Source organism: Mytilus trossulus, chromosome 7 (genome assembly GCF_036588685.1).
Source record: "Mytilus trossulus isolate FHL-02 chromosome 7, PNRI_Mtr1.1.1.hap1, whole genome shotgun sequence".
NCBI classification, from domain to species: Eukaryota; Metazoa; Mollusca; class Bivalvia; order Mytilida; family Mytilidae; genus Mytilus; species Mytilus trossulus.
In genome coordinates, this window is record NC_086379.1 from 43,282,407 (window position 1) to 43,302,127 (window position 19,721).

The following is a 19,721-nucleotide window of genomic DNA, read 5'->3' on the forward strand; positions in this document are numbered from 1 at the left end:
ACACATGTTCCTGATTTTTCTTAAAGAATTTTATTCATTTTAGAAAACAAACTGGAGCCCTGCATATGCCAATGAATACAACGATTGGAAATCACCGTCCTATTTTTAGTAACTAGTAGAAAATCGACTACTTAAAAGGTTTCAGTACTGTACAATTTCCGTTACTTCTTTTTGGGTTGTATTTCAAGACCGCACTTTTGCTCTTAATATTTTTCAGAATTTGATTAATTTCAGAAATAAACCAAGGACCCATACCAATGAATATATCGATTCCAAATTTCTGTTCTATTTTTAGTAACTGTTAGACAACTCTTACTGTTTAAATATATATAGCGTATTTAGCGTTCTGTAACTTTTTTAATGATGCACAAGTGAATGATAATGTTTGTATTGTCATATTTTTTAGACACATTCAGTAAATTTCTACAGTATTGAAGGTTTACCAACACCAACCAAATGTATTAATGGACCTGATAATATAATAGCAGATGGGCAATAGATAGCACAATAGAACATAATTACACCGTAATATTAGTTTGTTTTTTTGTCTAACGTTTCTAATAATTAACATGATTTTTTTTTATATGCACGGGAACAAATACTGACATTTTTTGCTTTCGACAAAGGAAGGGGAATTTCCTTTATCCTTCCTTAAATCTTTTGATTTTTTCTTTTAAGTATCAGGAAACAAATCACTTTATAATAAAAACATTTGTGATAAAGATTTACATATCAATATGTATATGATCAAGAAGTCAGATAATCATCTTCCTTTCCATTAATATACATTAAAAAAAATACGACATCCATAACAAATAAATACATAAATGTGTCAAAAGATTAGATTCAAACAATATTTTCTGATACACAATACATGTTTTATCATGCCCACTTAAAAGTACATATCTTTTAAAAACATTTAATCTATACACCGGAAAACATTTCCTTTTTGAGTCATTCTTATACAATTTTAATACAATCAGATGAATTATGAGGATTGATACAAAAAGCTGTGAACATAATGCATAAATTTTATACTTTTAATTCTAATTCAGACATTTGATAAATTATGCAGATTTGGTAACAATAAAAATACAGCCTTTAAATTTCCTAATGCAAAATAGCTGCCCATTTTTCAATAATTCAGTTTTTAACCCACCTGAAATTACGATTGATGTAAATTTAAACATGAAGATTACACTGCTACCTTGTCCCAACAATATTTTTCAATATTTTCATATTTTCCTGTTCAATGTGACATATTTATCCATTTATAAAAATAAAATCAATACACAAACATCAGGACATCTTAAACACATAATTACAAATGCCCAGGCTGTTTAGAAACCCACCATAACTTATTGACGAATTCCAGAACTACTCATGTGTAACTAAGCATTATCCAACACTAAATATAAAATCCAAAAATAAGGTCATTATTGGAAATATAAGAATCAATAGTCTTTTCTGTTGTTCAATGTAGTACAGCCTGGTTCATTTTTACCTGACCACAAATAAACTAAACTACTAGAGCAGAAAAAAAGCTTATTTTATAATACAGTTATCTAATATCGTGTTATGCATCACCGATTTACTAAGTATCTTTTTCATTCAGTATATATAGTTTAAATCTTTTTATATAAATGCCATTTATATGTATTTAAAGTTGTAACAGAAGTTCTCTAGCCTTTTAAATTTCTTGTGAATTAAATAATAAATTCTACAAAGTTTGTTCGGTCTAGTATTGGTAAAAGTAACAAAGCAGTCAGGAAATCCAAGCAATCTAAACAGACAAAGCAGTGAAGAAATTCAAACATATATTAGATAAATAAGGAGATGTGTTACGATTGCCAATGAGACAACTATCCACCAAAGTTCATGACAACGACATAAAGGAAACCACATGGTCTTCAACAATGAGAAAGACCCATACTAGTGTAGTTGGCTATCAAAGGCCCTGACAAGAAAAATATGAACAATTTCATTTGAGAAAACTTACAAAACAGTTGATGAGAAACAAATAAAAAGTAAAAACACAAAAACACTGAACTCCGAGGAAAATTCAAAAAGGAAAGCCCAAAATCAAAAGTCCAAACATATCAAACGAATGGATAACAACTGTAATATTTCTGACTTGGTACAGACATTTTCTAATGTAGAAAATGGTGGATTGAACCTGGTTTTATAGCTAGCTAAACTTCTCACTTGTATGACACTTCATGTAAGGTATACACGAACCAACAACAACCACTGAACTACAGGTTCCTGGCTTGGGAAAGACCAATGGGTTAAACATCTTTGTGACTGCTCAACCCTATTGTCTATAATTCAGATAATTTATATAAAAGACAGAAAAGTCGAAAAAATGGACTGATTGAATGCCAATAAACAGAACAGGTTAATATTACAAAAAAGAAAACACCTAGAAATGACAGAGTCAAGTGGAATGATATAATATTCAGAAGGAAGAAAAAGCTGCTAAAAATTCATTGCCAAGGTCACAGAAGCACAACTCTGTTAATCAATTATAAGTTACACTATTTACAAGGGTCCTTAACAACAATTTGACTTCACATTATAATTAAAGAAATTCCTTGCATATTTCTCACCCAATCCTATTTATAGATTCCTTCAAAATGCTTGGCAAATTGTGACAAATAGCTAATTACTTCAGTTCCAATTTGAAACTTAAGGATGTACTTGGGTGAGGTTTTGGATTTTGTGACAAATGTTCGGACTCCTCAGTGTTTTTCCATACAATACAATGTAAAATATTTTGCCCCATAACACCCATTCATTTTTTTATACAAGACTTAATAGCTCATGAAAGGTCATTTACCAAAATTTTAGAAGATTCTTGATTTTCTTTCTTTTGTTTTGAGACCCAAATAATACCAATGCAAATATAAGATAAAAGTCTGAGTCAGCCTTTTCCCGCCATATTTTAAATCTCAAATATCTCGAAAAGGAGGTCCATGACCTATCTATATTTTTAGCTTATTTTAATCTTTATAGTATTAATTTAAAAAAAAATAATTTATTAATTTTCACCTAACCTCACCTAAGTACATCCTTAAGTCAATAAATAGGTATTAAAATATTATTTGAATACAATTCAGGCAACATATTAAATATGAACTGTTATTGTCGGAGGAAAGTACTTTTATTTTAGGTAGATAGACATAATGCTGAAACTACATTGTGGTAGCCAAAGAAATATCTATTCTCACTTCATATCCCTTCTGAGAAAAAGTTCAATACTCAGACGGATTGACCAATTTAAACTACGATTGACCAATTTAAACTACGATTGACCAATTTAAACTACCGTAGGTCTAGGCTATCAGTTTAAATATCTACTTTATCATTATCAATAGGCTATCAGTTTAAATATCTACTTTATCATTATCATAGGCTGCCAATGTCAAGTTGACAAATATAAGGATAACTGTTTTCTCAATTAAAACTAATACTTATGAAAAATGAAAAACTTCTAAATATTTTCAGCACATTCCAAATATTACACAGCACTTTGACAAGGAGCCATGCAGTTATGTTCAAAAAGTCACAGAGTAAAAAGTTATGGAAAAACAATTATATGCAGACAGATATATTTGATTATACAATGTAAATAGGTCAATACGTAAACAGGTGATAAAACACATAGCTAAAAGAAGTGGAGCAGACATTTACATTTCACACTTGACCTCTAAGTTGGGTACCTTGTTATAAAAGCTGTATCAATTTACCAAAAATAGACCCAGTCATAACAATCCCCAATTGCAGACACCCAAATAAAATACTTGAAAAAATTAAATATGCAGGTTCTTTTTCATCTATATGTAAATTGGTATGTTCGTATAAAGGAATGAAGGAAGCTGTCCTCCTCTTTATATTGTTCTCTATTACATAATCCTCCGAGTAATGTGTCTGTCTCGATAGATGCACTTCGGCAACATGATATTTTTTTAAATTAAAAAGTGACGATTTTTCTCATAGGTGTCAATCTAAGAGAGCGGTTTAACCTTGGAAAGCTATAAGATTTTTTTTATATAACCTTAGGAAATACAAGCTAAAGAAAACATATATTCACATATATAAAAGCTGAATATGTTATGTTTTCAGATAAAACTATAAATATATATCTGCATTTAAAAAAACTTTTTCATCTTAATTAAAGAGCTATAAACAAGCATGACAATACAACAGTGTTTAAACATAAAGACCAGGAAGAGTTTTTTTTTATGTCTAGGTCACATTATCAAATTCATCCAACATTAGTCTTTATATCTATTCAACACTAAAAGAACAGATAGTTAACAGGAACAAGATATAATAGAACAGATAGTTGGCGGGAACAACACTACAAAATCAGATAGTTCTCAGAAATAACACTACAATAACAGATTGTTAGCAGGAACAACACTTTAATAACAACACTATAGAAACAATAGGGAACAGCTAGTTTTCAGGGCCACTGGCTAACAGATAGTTATTTGGAACACTACTTAAACAAAAGATTTTAGTTCTAGTTTTGATATGATGAAGTGGTATGATTTCCAATGAGACGTGTCTCCATAAGAGATAAATTTTTAATGACAAAAAAGTTTACAACTAAAAGGTCACTGTAAGGCAATGTTGGCCTTCAACAATGAATAAAACCAGCACCGCATAGTCCGCTATAAAAGTTCCTGAAGTATAGTCTCATTAATGAATAAACTTTGGTTTGGATTTCCAACAAAAATACTTGTGATGTACTTGTGTCAATCCATTGATTGGTTGTTTGTTTCAATAACTGGACATATTTATCTTCAAATCAAACCTAAACACAAAATTGCATTATCAGTGACAAAAATAATATTTCTTGTAAAAGCCTTCCCAATATAGACACCAGACAAAAAGTGTTCAAAGAAGGGACAACCAGTGCAAGTTCAAGGTCAAATCATTATAAGGTCAAGGTTAAAACAGTATCAATGTCAAGTTGTAATCATAATCTATGAACAATATTGAAAATTTAGAATATACTGTGATTTCATGGTGTACCAAAATATAGTCCTGGATTTCATAGATAATGATGAACCATGAATTGAAATAAAGCGAAGCAACAAATTATTTCTTAAAGGCTTGAGTGCAGAATACACCGCTGAATCCTCCAAGTACAATGCATCACTTAAATATATTTTTCCTTGATCCAGAAAAAAATGGTACCATGTGACAAAAATAAATTAATCTACATAATAAATGAGTTTCTTCCTATGAATCTATTTATATTATATTATCCATAAGATATGCAAATGCCAGGTAATTACTATTACAATTTTATAATCATAAGCGGTAATCAATCATAAAACCTTTCACAGTCCATTTAAAATGAAAAGGAGGGGATATTAATATTCATAATATGAAAAGAATCCATTAGCAATTACAAATGTGTCTTAGATCAATGAAACCTGTTAATGTCATTTTTTACAAATAAATCTATACATCTGCAAGTTGCCATAGCAACTAACAAGTTCATACTAGGAAGTTCTGGTTATTGATTGTAAGAAACTAATGATTATTTCGTGTGTGTTTGTAATATTAGAATTCAATTTAATATTCTAGCTGAAAGCAAACACATGCTTCTTTTTCAATATTTAATTCTGTTTTATGACCTTTTAACAGACAAATGTTTTATTTTCTGCCATATTTTTATTGTTAACTTAATATTTATATATATATATATATTTTTATTTGAAATCATAAAATTAGCACTCTAATCCATTAGATTATCAAAATACAATTTCATAAAAATGTCCCTGAAACTGTAGAATGCAAATAGGCTTTATCAGCATATAAACCGCATTTTGCTATTTATAGATTTAATCAATTTGGAAATTCCCTAAACCTCTTGATACTTGTTTATACACGTGACACCCACCAACAAATAGAATGGTCACGTGACAAACACATACGTTTCAAGTAAACCAATAAAATAACGATCAGTGTGGAAGAAATTGCAGCTAGCGCAAACTTATAACCAATAAATAACATTTATTTGAATAAATATTTTATCCGTCTTTTGTTTTTTCATTGTATTTTGTAACAATTTAAGCGTCGTTATGAGGTGATAGTTTTGTCAGATAACTAAATTTTTACTGACGACTTTAAAAATCAAGTATTCATATTCAATCAATCAAAAACCACCTCGACCGTTAGCTACGGACAAATTTATTTTTACCAGTTTTAATGTTACTCAAAAGTTTCCTGAAGTGGATACCTTAAAATGTAAGGTTGTCGATTAATGTAAACTATTGCAATAATACCTATATATATGACAGCAACATTCCTTATTAAACTTGTATCACATGTACATGTTACTTCGAATTCTGCCAAACAGGCTTCATCAGAACCATAAAAATAGTTAAGTTCTGTATAAAGCGAATTTAATGAAAGTATCAAATATACAGATTTCTAAACAAGAAAAAGGAGAAACATAGCAAGCAATACAGCAACCCAGCAACATTTGGTCCCCATACATTACAGAATTTTCTTTTGATATATAGTAATATAACAAGATTTTAATTTAATCAAATTATTTTTTGAGGTTTCATTTAAGTTTGAGACTAAGTTATGTTCTGTACTAGTTGTTTATTCTTTAGGATTTTACATTTTTTTTAAAATAACATCTTTAAGATTAAACCCTCAAGAATATAACTGCTTGTATAGTTTGCAACATATATCCTGCTTAAGTAATTGATAAAAACATCCCAAATATAAACGTGTCATTTTTAAATATCAATAATTTTCTAGGTCACCTATATCATAGAAGTCAACAGCTATGATTATTTAATCCTAAGTGGATAACCCTCAACCATAATGATACCCATCTATAAGTAACGTGATATGTGTATATGGCTGGTACACCATGAAAAAACATAAACATACATGCAATAAATTTAACGTCCTTATAAAAATAACTTTTTAAAGAAACTCAATATAAAAAAAAGATGTGGTATGATTGCCAATGAGACAACTATCCACAAAAGACCAAAATGACACAGACATTAACAACTATAGGTCACCGTACTGCCTTCAACAATGAGCAAAGCCATGGTTGTTTGTTTTATATTTTTGGTGTAGAACACCACTTTAAGCTAATTTGGTTAAATCATAATTTGGCACAAAACCTGACAATCAGATCTGGCCACGACCAGGGTTCAAATTCACAGCCTGAGACTCCACAGGCCAGAGATCACTGCAGAAAAATACTTAAACCATTAGCCATCAAGGCCCTAAACTACTGTAAACCAACTTATTTTCACGTTTTATCTGTTCAAGTCCACTTTGCTGCTATTTAATTTTGTAAATTTCTTGTTAACTTGATGTAGTTTAATAAGGAAAGATACCAGTCTAAAATATTTGTGAGTATTTATAATCGCGTTATATCTATAAACGCGAAAATCATGAAAAGAAATTAATTGCTTGTGAAAATAAGTTGGATTACAGTATGTGTTGATAAATGTCACCAAGACCAACAGTACACACAACTCTCTATTTGGTAAATGATTTGGTGTGAGTTCACACCATGTTTTTTTTATACCAATAAGGAGATGGCCAATGACACAACTATCCAATAAGATTCACATGATGTCAGTATTTTTTTTATTATTTCAGTTTATTCCTAAATGTTTATGTACAGCAAAAGATCAGTCACATGTTTATTTTCAAATGATGTACTTATAGATTATCGTTGGTAATCTCAACGAGATTGATTTTCTTGCTTGAGCTGGTACAGCGAAAGTGAGAAAAGCAACCAAGTTGAGATGACCAATGATAATCTGTTTATCACTATTTTACCTATGACGACGTTGTCAATTTCATGTCAATTTCGTTAGCAATGCCCATGGTCTCCTTAGTTTCTAGTGATAATTTATCCATCTCAAGCGAGAAGCATAATATGAAAATTATCACAAAAAAAGATCAAGAGAAAAATGCAAAAAAATAGCAATAAATGTAACTATCAACTATAAGGTTTTTTAATTTTTAAAAGTACGGTATATATGCTCTCATTTCTGTTATGCAGAAAACAAATTAATTGAGCGAGTGTCAATTGCCCATAGGACATGATGATACCCCTGTTTGTGTATAATGATATAAAGGGACATAACTAGAGAACTGTTAAATTGATGCTAACCAAATTCGATCTTGATCTTGGTTTTATAGTAATAAGCATAAGGTATCAATTTCATAACATTTGATTGAGGCAAACTAAATTTAAAGAAGAGAAACAATACAGAAGAACCGACAGACATACAAGGGTTTCCCTCAATGTCTTTGGCAGCAGTGTCATAGACATATCAATAATCAAAATTAAATGTACGCCCAAACTTTTAAAATTTCACGCTGAAATTTGAATTTTTTACTGATGTTTTTTAATTTAGGATCCTATTTAATTAAGTTTTCCAATTTTCAGTAAGTTAAACTTTAAACGTTTAGCAAGAAAGCTAATAATAGATTTAAAATCAGTCAGGAAATTCCCTTCTAGTAATTGTTTACTCACGTGACATTTATTTACATAAATACAGAGTTCGATTTGATCATGTGATCACCGTACAATATGAATGGAATGGTTTTGGTTTATTGGCAAGAAATTCAATTTCATTTTACAGTTTTCGACAATCAACATTTAATATGACGTAATTATTCCTGCGTATAAAAGTAAGTTGATGACGTAATGTATAAAGTAAGTTGTCTTCCTAAGTAACTAAGTAATAAACGCATTTCAAAAAATATATTCTGATTTTACGTAGCCTTTAAGAATTGTTGGTCGTTGTACAGTAGATATGTGAATTGTACATTATCAGTTTCTTTAAAACAATAATATGTCAGTAAATTTTCAAATGTTTTTCTTTTAATACACAGTTACAATGTACAACTTTCATTTTCGATAACAAAAGATTTTATGACATGTTTTGTGGAAAATGTGACATTATTTTCTAAATTTTCTTGTTTATTATACATGCAGTTTGGTCAGTTTGCATATGGCCCTACAAAAACAACAGTTTTAGTATTGCATTGAGGATTTGAAAAGAATTTTGAATTCAAAAATTCAATAGGGCTATTAGAATACATTTAATCTTCAAAATCTATCCTGAATTACTGTATTAATATTGAGGAATAGTGTCACAGCAGTAAATTATATTGCAAGTTAATTGTAAGTTGTGCAATAACTCTTTTATATGTACATGTACGTACCCTGAGTAGAACCAACTATTTCCCGAACATTAACAATCCTTGGTCCAATTCGTGCAACTTGCATACCAGCAGTAAGTATGCAATATCCATTTCCTTCTTCTTGTTTATATCTCGTCTGTATGAATGTAAATATCCTATTTTGGCCCGGTTTACTTTTCAGGGGGTTCAAATGGCCGAATAACACCTGTTTTAGTGCATACCAAACGTATTTCAAGAATCTGAATCGCTTTTCTGGATTTATCTGTATGGCATGCTCACAGCAGAATATTTAAATGCCACACATGTATTGGAACCATATGATAGATAAGGGTAAAAAAAAATTGAATAAAAAAAAAAAATTGGAAGAAAAAATTTGATTAACTATTGAAAATAAAGTTTACTGCAATAAACTGACCTTTTTTCATGTTGATAAAAATGATTTTCGGAAAATTATTGGATCTTCAGAAAATTCTATAATCAAAGATTACATTACTATAACAAATGCTATACATTACCACATTCAACATTTTGCGTGCAATCAATGCAAGCTGTCTTTTTATTTCCAAATAAAATAAAATATTATTGTTTCAAGAATCCCTCTAAACAACGTCTTATATACAGTTGTAGTAAGATATTTCATTCATAAAAATGTTAATGAATCAGAGAGAACCTTAAAAGCATCTTTAAAACAAATGAGCCGTCAAGACAACACATTATTAACAATAAAGTTGGTCTATTTATAGATACAAAATGTCATCTTTTTCTTTAGATATATATATCACAACATCAAAAATACATTTAATGTTATACATGTAGCTTACAATTTTAGAACTATTTTTATCTCTTTCGTAAATTATTATGGTAGAAAAATTGTTGTCTCCGACCGATATTAAGCCTTAAATTTTCGTTTTTATAAAGCCTTACTTTTTTAAATCATTGTATTCATTTATCATTCAATAAAATTTCTTGGTTGATTGTAATGAACTTACTTAAATGAAGAAATGCATACCAAATCAATACGGTCAAATAATGTAAACAAAAACATTGAAATTCCAATTCCAATGACCTAACTGATACATGTACGTTTAACCCTGTTCTTTACATTTAGAATTGGAATGAAAGGCCACTACGTATACTACTCACAAATTTTCGCAATTTAAAAAATGGTTGTCTCCAGCATATATTAGGCCTAACTTTTCCATTCAAAAAGTATTGTATACATTTTTATTCAATAAGAATTTCTCAAGCAATCATTATGAACTTACTTAGCAGAGAAATGCTCATCAATTCAATATGGTCATATAACGTAAACAAAAACATTGAAACTACCATTCCATTGACCTTACTGATACGCTCAACCCTGTCCTAAATATTTAGAATTGGAATGAAAGGCCAATACTATGTATATAGGTATATCTTCGCTATACATCAAACAATACTTTTCAAAAGAGCTTTTTAGTACGTAATCATGAATAGTCTTAAGTTTGTGATATTCTATATTTACAAATATGAAATCAGTCTGATAACCAGCTATGTATATGATACATGTAATAATAATACTGGAATTATATCATTAAATAACAATCAAAAAATTGTTTAATCTTTATTGTAAAATATTGCAAATCAATGTATATTCTCAACACCTTTCATTTACAAAATGTCATCTTTTTCTTTAGATATATATTTCAAAATTAAAAATTTAATGCAATATTAAATATTGCTTACTAGTACTATTTTTATCTCTTCCATAAATTTTTATTTTATAAAAAATGGTTGTCTTTGAAATATATTAAGCCTTCCTTTTCACATTGATAAATTTAATATACATTCTTATTCGATAAGAAATATCTTCGTCAATAACAAGGTATAAAGAAACTACTTAGTGAATAATTACATATAGAAAGATGTTTTAAAAATACATATTATATCAAATCAATATCGTCAAATAATGTAAACAAAAACATTGAAATTACAATTCTATTGGCCTTACTGATATATGTTTAACGCTGTCCTATATTTAGAATTAAAATGAAAGGCCAATTTTATGTATATGTGTATCTTCGCTATCAAACAATAAGTTTTTAAATAACTTTATCAGCGCTTTATCATGAATAATTATATTTTTTTTGTTTTTTGTTATTCATATAAAATCATTCTGATTAATGAATTAAGTAGCATATATATAAAAAATAATAACGGAATTAAACAATCGCAAAAAAATTCTTATCGTTGTCGTAAAATACTACAAATCAATGTAAACTCACGACATTTTACACGTTTACATTTTTTAAAGTAATAAAAGCGTTAAAAAACAAAAATAAAATCTATCTAATAATAATTTGCTACATATTCATCGGTTTTTAGACACCTCTGACACCTGACGTCGCTATATATAGATTGGGAAAGCACATCACAACACAGTACCGTAAATCTTCTATAAGATTGATAATTGTGGTGGAGTGTTTACACAGGTATTAATTATCTTATAATCACCTTCTGTCACAGTGCAGATCAGGTCAAACGCAGCATTAAGTTCATAGCACTCCTTCTTTTATGATTTTTTAAATGATTTGATTTATGTATTTAACCTGAAGAAAATATTTACAGTTCAAAACACCAATCTTGAATTCGTTATGTATTAATCATTGGATGTTACAATTGACAAGCTCACCAAAGAAACCGTCCTAAAGGACCATACTTACATTTTAAGTGTACAAATTCCTGTCTTTGACCAAAGTGTTTGGAGTACCATTTAGATTACATAAATATTTTTAAAAAGTGAAGTATAATTGGAAATACGTAAATATATTGCTTTCATTTAAATTTTATTCAATTTATAGTACACGAAATGTATATGTACTTCAAAGTGTCTCCATGGGTACAGAGTCATGATCATGTATATATATTTGAACCCCAGAATAGGTTAAAATGAGAGCATTCTTTTCAAGATAGAAGGTTAGACCGTTAGAGAGTTCATGTTACATGCATGTAATAAAGCTGGTTCTTTTTTATATATATACATAAGATTCCAAATCATTATTGAATGAAAATCATTCATTTTATTTAATTATTTTACTTATATATATATATATATTATAAAACTTCATTTGATGGAACTTTTCAAAAGTAAAATTGAGTTAAAATCTCAATGCAAAATTTATTTTTGCACAAGATTGTGTTTTCCCTGACTGTGAATGACATATTTAACCTAAATCCATTGGATGTGTAATGATTGATATTTAAGTTTTAAATACACTGCACCAAGTCATTTCAGGTAAATACACTATGCATTGGTGAATTTGGTGTTGAATGATCCTATTGAATACTGGTGACTTTAGTGATCTTTAGTGATTCACTCTGAAATATCTTTCTGTACATTTATATTCAATACATACATTTGAATTTTGATTTTTGTTTTTGTTTTAATGCCACTTTTTGTTTAACCACCACTTTTGGGCTATATTGTGGTAGCAAGTTTTTATAATTGGAGGAAGTCAGAGTGCCCGGAGAAACCAACCAACCATTGGTTGACAATACTAGTCAATTAAGATTGGAGTCAAGCAAACCCACACAAACAGGGTTCAAACTCACAAGCTGAGTGCTGACCGGCTAACTAGTGATTACAGTAGTAACTACTTAAACCACTCTGCCACTGTGGCCCCAACTACATCATACATGTTATATGACAGTCTTCATATTTGGTTTGGTAAAACCAGGCGTAATCATATCAGTGCAATCACAGTTTTTCTTTTACAATTGTCAGCAATAGCCTAAAGTGTTAAATTTGGACAACTCAGCATCAGCAAACAATCATGTCAAATTTTCATTCATAAATTTCAAAAGGATTCCTTGCAAGATATAAATGATTCACTTTCCTCTCTATTTCATTTTCCCCCTTTAATTGCAGAACTTATTTCCATAGCTTCCTATATTACAAGAATTGTGTATCTTTTGGGTCATTATTTTTCACTTGAATATCTTTTATTATTTTCCAACTTTTAGGTAAAATATATATATACGGGACTGGTTATCTTTTCAGCAGAGATCAAAATCATAGATGTTGTATATTTATATACACATAAATAAACTTTGAATGAAAGATTGAGAAATATAGAACATTTAAAACGGCTCCACAAACAATTGTCATAAAAAGGTTATAAATAGTAAAAACTTTAATATTGAAAGAGGAATAAACAAAATTCTGTCCTCTGATTGCATTAGCTGAAGCACGCCTCCCGATGCAGGATTTTTTCGCTGCATTGAAGACCAATTGGTGGCTTTTTTGCTGTTTTCTGCTCTTTGGTCAGGTTGTTGTCTCTTTGACACATTTCCCCATTTCCATTTTCAATTTTATTATAAGAATTGCAGCTTTACCAAGATAGGAACCACCTGATTGAAAATCGTAGAAACCTAATAGTAGAATTACCTTTTCCTTAGTCAAATTGCTGGTACTTCCACTGACGCCTTTTGAGAGATCTAATCCACTATCCATTTCCTTAAAGTCCCCTTTCACAAGCCATGGATCTGATAATGAGCGATTTAATGGAGTCAAATGAAGAGAGTCATTGCTACCGAATTCTTTACTACGGCTTCTGAATTCGGCCAATTGACGCAGTTTTGATTTGACAGCGTCTGATTTCTGTGATAATGGGAGATTTGATGAATTGGTTTGTTCGGACTGACTTTCTTTCCCTGACCATTCTGGTCCAAAATTGAAACTATTCATTACTCATGGCCTTCTGACACTAAAAATAAAAAGAAGCAATTAAAATCATCAAAAGTCATTTAAACATTATGTGAAAATCTTCACTAAATGTAAACACCACAGAGGGTTTCATTTGAAACTAAACACCACAGAGGGTTTCATTTGAAACTAAATGTAAACACCACAGAGGGTTTCATTTGAAACTAACTGTCAAATAAATATATTAGACATAGTAATTATGATTTTCATTACCAAATACATGTACTAGTATTGAAACAAGATTACTGTGGATTCATTTATTTTCATGGGCATTTTTTTGGATATTTGACTTTTTTTTGGATTTGCCGATTTCTGTGTTCAAAGCCTATAGAAAATTTGTAATTTGTTGAACATTTGAATTTGAAACCGAAATTTATCTGAACACAAGAAAGCCATGAAAATTGGTATCCAACCAATAATAAGGAACCCACAGTACTAAATATCTTTATAAATCTATATAAAATATAAGAGGGTTAGTAGGATGTTGGATAAAACAACAGACCATGGAATTCCCATCACTAAACTCCTCCCATCTTCTGAAAAATAGACATTTAACTCCATCATTAAAAGGAGCATCTTAATTAAAATCTACTCTAAATAATAACAGTTATGAACTTTGACAACTGCATTTTTAATCAAATGCAGCGGGGGATCCAGGGGGAGGGTTCCAAGGGTTGGAACCCCTTTTGGACAATCAATGTATTTGAATGGGGACATATAGTTGGAACCCCCCCCTTTTTGTCCTGGGTTGGGAACACGCCCTTTTTTAAACGGCTGGATCCACCCCTGAAATGTATACTATATTAAGTGGTTGCATATTCACAAAGCCTCAATTTCATTCACAGTTTCTCTAAAAAAAAAAAAGTAAAAACACTGCAAAGGACCTATTTGTGCACAACGGAGCACAAAGGAGCACTTAGGACCCCAAAGAAGTTTGTTAAGCACACACAGGACCTAAAATTCCCTTTAAAGCATATAAATATTATTATTTATGAAGAAAAATGTAAAAAAAATCAAATAATTTCAATAAAAATTGCGATTTTTATAATGTACGATTTGGTGTTATCACCGTTATTGGTTCAGAACAAACTTTATATCCGGGCTATGTTTATGTATGTGAATTTTTAAATAGTTTTAATATATTGGAAATGAAAGAAACAGTCAATTTCTATTCTCAATATTTTTGTTGTTGTAATGTTTTTTTAAGATAAGAGACTTTACCAAAACTACAAAAATCATGTAAGGATACTGATGTTTTGCTGGTTATTTTTGTCTCATACATGTTTGTCATCAGCTTGTTTCCTAATGTATGGATATATGTACATATATTACCATGACGAAATCGTTTCTAAAGGCACAAAGGGAACAGTATGGCAATAATTCCAAAAGTAGGAAGTTAGTTTGAATATATAGTATTTCATAAATTTCAATAGACACTTCTTTTTAATCAAACTTAATTCTGCACAAATACAAAGTATGTACCAAAATTTTCTTACATTGCGATTCTTGAATGATTTCACGAAAACTTTTCTAAGACACTAAGGGAACAGTTTAGGATTTAAGGTAGGAAATTGGTTTGAATTTTTCAATCCGTTTTTCAGAAAATTTATTCTACACAAAACAAAGTATGCACCGAAATTTTTTAACTGCTGAATTATATATATAGATAATTTATATAAAATAAGAAAAAGTTTTCAATTTCTATAGCAATGCTGATGAGAATAAAATAAATAATGAGAAATAAAATGCTCTGATAGCAAAATTTTTTTTAACAAACTTGAAAGAAAATATACCTGATAGATAGATTTGAACGTAGCTGTATTAAGATTAAAGAATGTAGAATTCATATATATATCGCTTTGAATGTTTCAATGAAGATCTCTCTGATTTTTTGTTCTTTTATAAAATTTTGAGTAAATGGTTTATATTTCTCCGGTTTTTTTAAACTTCAATAGACGATGTCTTTGATTGCCAAAATCTATATTTAGAAAACTTTCAAATTATTGTGCATATGTCTGAAGCAATTTTTTTGTTTGTTTTTAATATATTAATTAAAAACATATTGTCTTTTATATAACTAACTGTAAAGAATTTATAACGGTTTGTTCATCCCAAATGCAATCAAGTCCTCATTAAACATTACTTATTAATTGTCTAGTTGAAATCTTGATAAACATTGTTTGCTTTATTTTTTTCATTTTAATGTCCAGTCTGTATTTATATTTTAGTGTTTTCTCAATATTTTTAAATACATGAACACATGATGAATGTATAACTTAGTAAAAATTAAAACTTATAAAAAAGGGCCGTAATCTTAGGCATATCAGTACCGATTACAGACACGGTTTCGTAAATCTTCAACTTTAATACAAATTTTACTCAAATATATTATAAAAATCAACATTTTTTGTCGTCAGAAATCCCTTTTAAACCATTTTATAAACCATTTCAGGTCCTTTGTGCTCCTAACAAACCTCTTTGGGGTCCTTAGTGCTCCTTTGTGCTTTTAGAGACTGCTTAAAAACATTATATATTCAGGCCTATATATTTTTTCACAAACCCTTACCTACTATACCCTCCCCCTTTTTTTTACTAAAACAAATAAATAACACAAAAATTGTGTCCTATCCCAAAGCTATGGAAACCCTTTTAGTGTATACTGCTACTGTATTGATTGTTTTCTTTTATATATCTGTGTAATTGAAACAGTGTGTATAATCAGAGAATACACAGATCAAGGTAGTGTTCTTGTTTTTAATGATATTTACGGTATTCGATTTACTATGAAAGTAATCCATTGTGAATAATGTGTAAATCTATTTTTAGTAGTGGTGGTCTTGCAAATTTCACGCCTATTGAAAACTCGTTTTATTTATTGTGGTTTATAGGTCACCTGTGCGACACTAATTAACGATGATTAGTCCGCAACGTGGGGTCATAAACGATAGTGTGTGATAACAAGATCAAAGGATTTCCCCGAGACAAGGCTGAATCACCATATTGCGGACGTAAATATCAGCAAAACCAGGACTATTTAGTCTGGAAATCAACATTTTAAGAATATATGATGTATCTTGAAAAGTATGCATTATGTCTAATTGGGGTAAATTCTCACCTTTTCTGCAAATCAATCCCCAAACATCGTTCTTTCGTCAGATGCGAACTCTCACCCAACAATATGCAAATTACACAGACAGTCACGTGATTATCAATCCATTTCGCACTTGACTGACTGGTAAACGTGATCAAGCACATACATTTCATTTTATGGATATAAATAGCAATGTATGTACATTTTTTTAATTTTCTATTAATAATAAAATAGACAAATATATGGCCTCCTTATTTGCAACTCACTTGAGAAGAAAGGATGTTCAAGAAGCCACCTCAGTAAGGGAGAGATTCAGAAGAGGGCATATGAAATGAGAAAAAAAGGGGGAGGGGCTTTACTAATCTGTTAGTAAACTACATTAGTGTGAGAAAGTATTAAAATAAGTGAACTCACAAAATAAGGGGGGAAATAAATTATAAAGATTTTTTTAAATCACTTTAAAGTAAACACAAAAAGGGGGGCTTAAAAACGGTGGGCATATCCCAAGCTGTCCTTTGCCACATGATCATGTGGCTGTTTCATATAAGATTCAATTTTATAGTTTTGAACATAGATATAAATAAGTTGGCTGATTTGCCGGAGGCTGAGAAACTATTTCAATATGTATCAAAATTCAGTTACAGTAGCGCAGACCGTACATCGTCGGTCAGTGCGCTAAAACTGTTCGTGCATGGATGAAACATAAGGCTGAGCTCTCGTATTTTACAGCTATAATCCAAAGATCAATTTCAAGCGAAATAGGGAACATTCGATCCGACGTCACCCCTTAGTCCACAGGGGCGGATTAAGGCGGGGGCGTCACGGGCCGGCGTGCGCCCCCCCCTAAAATTTGCAAAGCATGGGTTGTCTTCAACTTGTTTCAGTATCAGAAGAGACCATTACTTCTTAACATTCAAAGTATAATAAACAGTCAGTTTAAGTAACCAGGGACTTTCTATACTAAGTAACTTAGAAAAAGAATCAACATGTTTACTATAATCAACTATAAATATTGCATACTTCAAAGGAAGGTGTCTGAAAAATTAAAAAAAATGTTTTTAGCAGTAAAAGTACAAAAAAATGTTATATTGTATTTGCCGTTTTTATAATCAATTTCTTTGATAATCGAAGTGCCGAATTATGTATACCGTATTACATGCATGGCCGGGATCACCACAAAATAAAAATAACTTCGTAAATGCATCTCATTCTGATTTTAGTGGTTTGTGGCGAACACAGTATATATGTCTGGCACAACCTCCGAAAATCCAAAAAGTAAAAACAGATATTATGAAAGGACAATTGAAAATCACGGCGAAAGTAGAAATTTTCGTTTGCAAAATCTAAAAGTATCTAGTGCTGATGTGATCTGTCTTGTCTCACTTTGCTTTCGTAGATAGTATCATACACCCGTCTAACTGCCAACTCTTTACATTTCCATCGTCCTAACCAAGTTTGTCGGGGATGGTGTTATGGAGTGATAAAGTAATTCTTAAGTAACCGATTTCATTTCACATACTTAAAACCATGTTGAATGGCTTTAAAACACATTGACGATCTGTAAACAAGGGCTTCTTATTTTTGTGATGTTTCTGTTTTTTCTGTTTAACACAACTACCAGCACCAATGTCTTTTAAGGATTATTTGACTGAGATATTTATTACTGATAGATAGATTATTTTAGAAGTGCTGGTGTCTTGATTGTAGATTGGTTTGCATAGGAACACAGAATCAAAATAAAATGTTCGCATGATCTTCAGCTTCTGTTTTGGGCTGCAGCTTTATAACTGTAGCTTTATAAACTCGATTATAGATATGCAATATGAATCTCAGACTCTTACATGTAGTGCGTAAGTTATTGGTGTTTCGCGGAAAAGAAATATATTTTGTTTTACATCTGTCTGTCCATGATCTTTCAGTCAGGCACTAGTGATTGCAGATTGTTGTCAGGTTGGATTTAGGCGGTTTCTGCTTGAAACTTTAATTTCTTGCTGACTGTACCTCACAATAGTTCGAAATACCTACAATGCACCCCTTTAGAAGAATATTTCAAAAAAAATAACCTCAAAAATTTTTCGCCTCTCTCCGCTCGGCAAATGTAAAAATTGCGCCCCACCCTAATTTGAAATCCTGGATCCGCCCCTGATCCATGTTATTAAATGAGAGTGTTAACAGGTGCCCGCTTTTGGTAATTACGTCATGGTGTTACTAAAATCCGATTCACGGTCTGTTGCACAAGATTTGGAATATGGAATCACATTTAGATTTTCTTTTAAATACAATCAGACTTATTTCACGGTGGGTATGGTTGTCCTGCGAGAGAACGTACTGTGCTGGTGATTCGGTCCTGACGGGTGCTGGTGATCAATGAAAAAATGTAAACAAAGACGAAAATGATGATTTTTGACGTTTTCACTCATAAAAAATGGAAGAAAACGGTTGAGATTTTTCAATTTTGTTTCTTATGGGTTCATATGTAAACCATTAAAAAGCTGACCCTCTAAACTGTTTCAGTAAGCGTTACACAAAAATGCTCATTTTCAGAAAATCTAGAACTGAAAAAATAAAACAAAAATGCTCATAGAGCCCGCTTTCTATACAGCAATCCACACGACAAAACTATTTTGTGAAAAAAACATTGCAATTAATTAAAATTTAGCATTTTCTCAA

At 30.5% G+C, this 19,721-nt stretch overlaps 1 protein-coding gene across 1 annotated transcript in view; it reads right to left on the reverse strand.

The window, feature by feature from the left end:
* The window catches only part of LOC134725114 (uncharacterized), a 38,060-nt gene extending 20,889 nt beyond the window's left edge, over positions 1–17,171 (reverse strand). Inside the window, exons 1-2 of the mRNA XM_063588664.1 lie at positions 17,076–17,171; positions 13,643–13,961 (exon numbers count right to left, since the gene is read on the reverse strand). Of these exons, the coding sequence (XP_063444734.1) occupies positions 13,643–13,942 (300 nt within the window). The 5' untranslated portion in view covers positions 13,943–13,961; positions 17,076–17,171. The remainder of the gene's footprint in view (positions 1–13,642; positions 13,962–17,075) is intronic.
* Between the last annotated feature and the right edge of the window lie 2,550 nt (positions 17,172–19,721).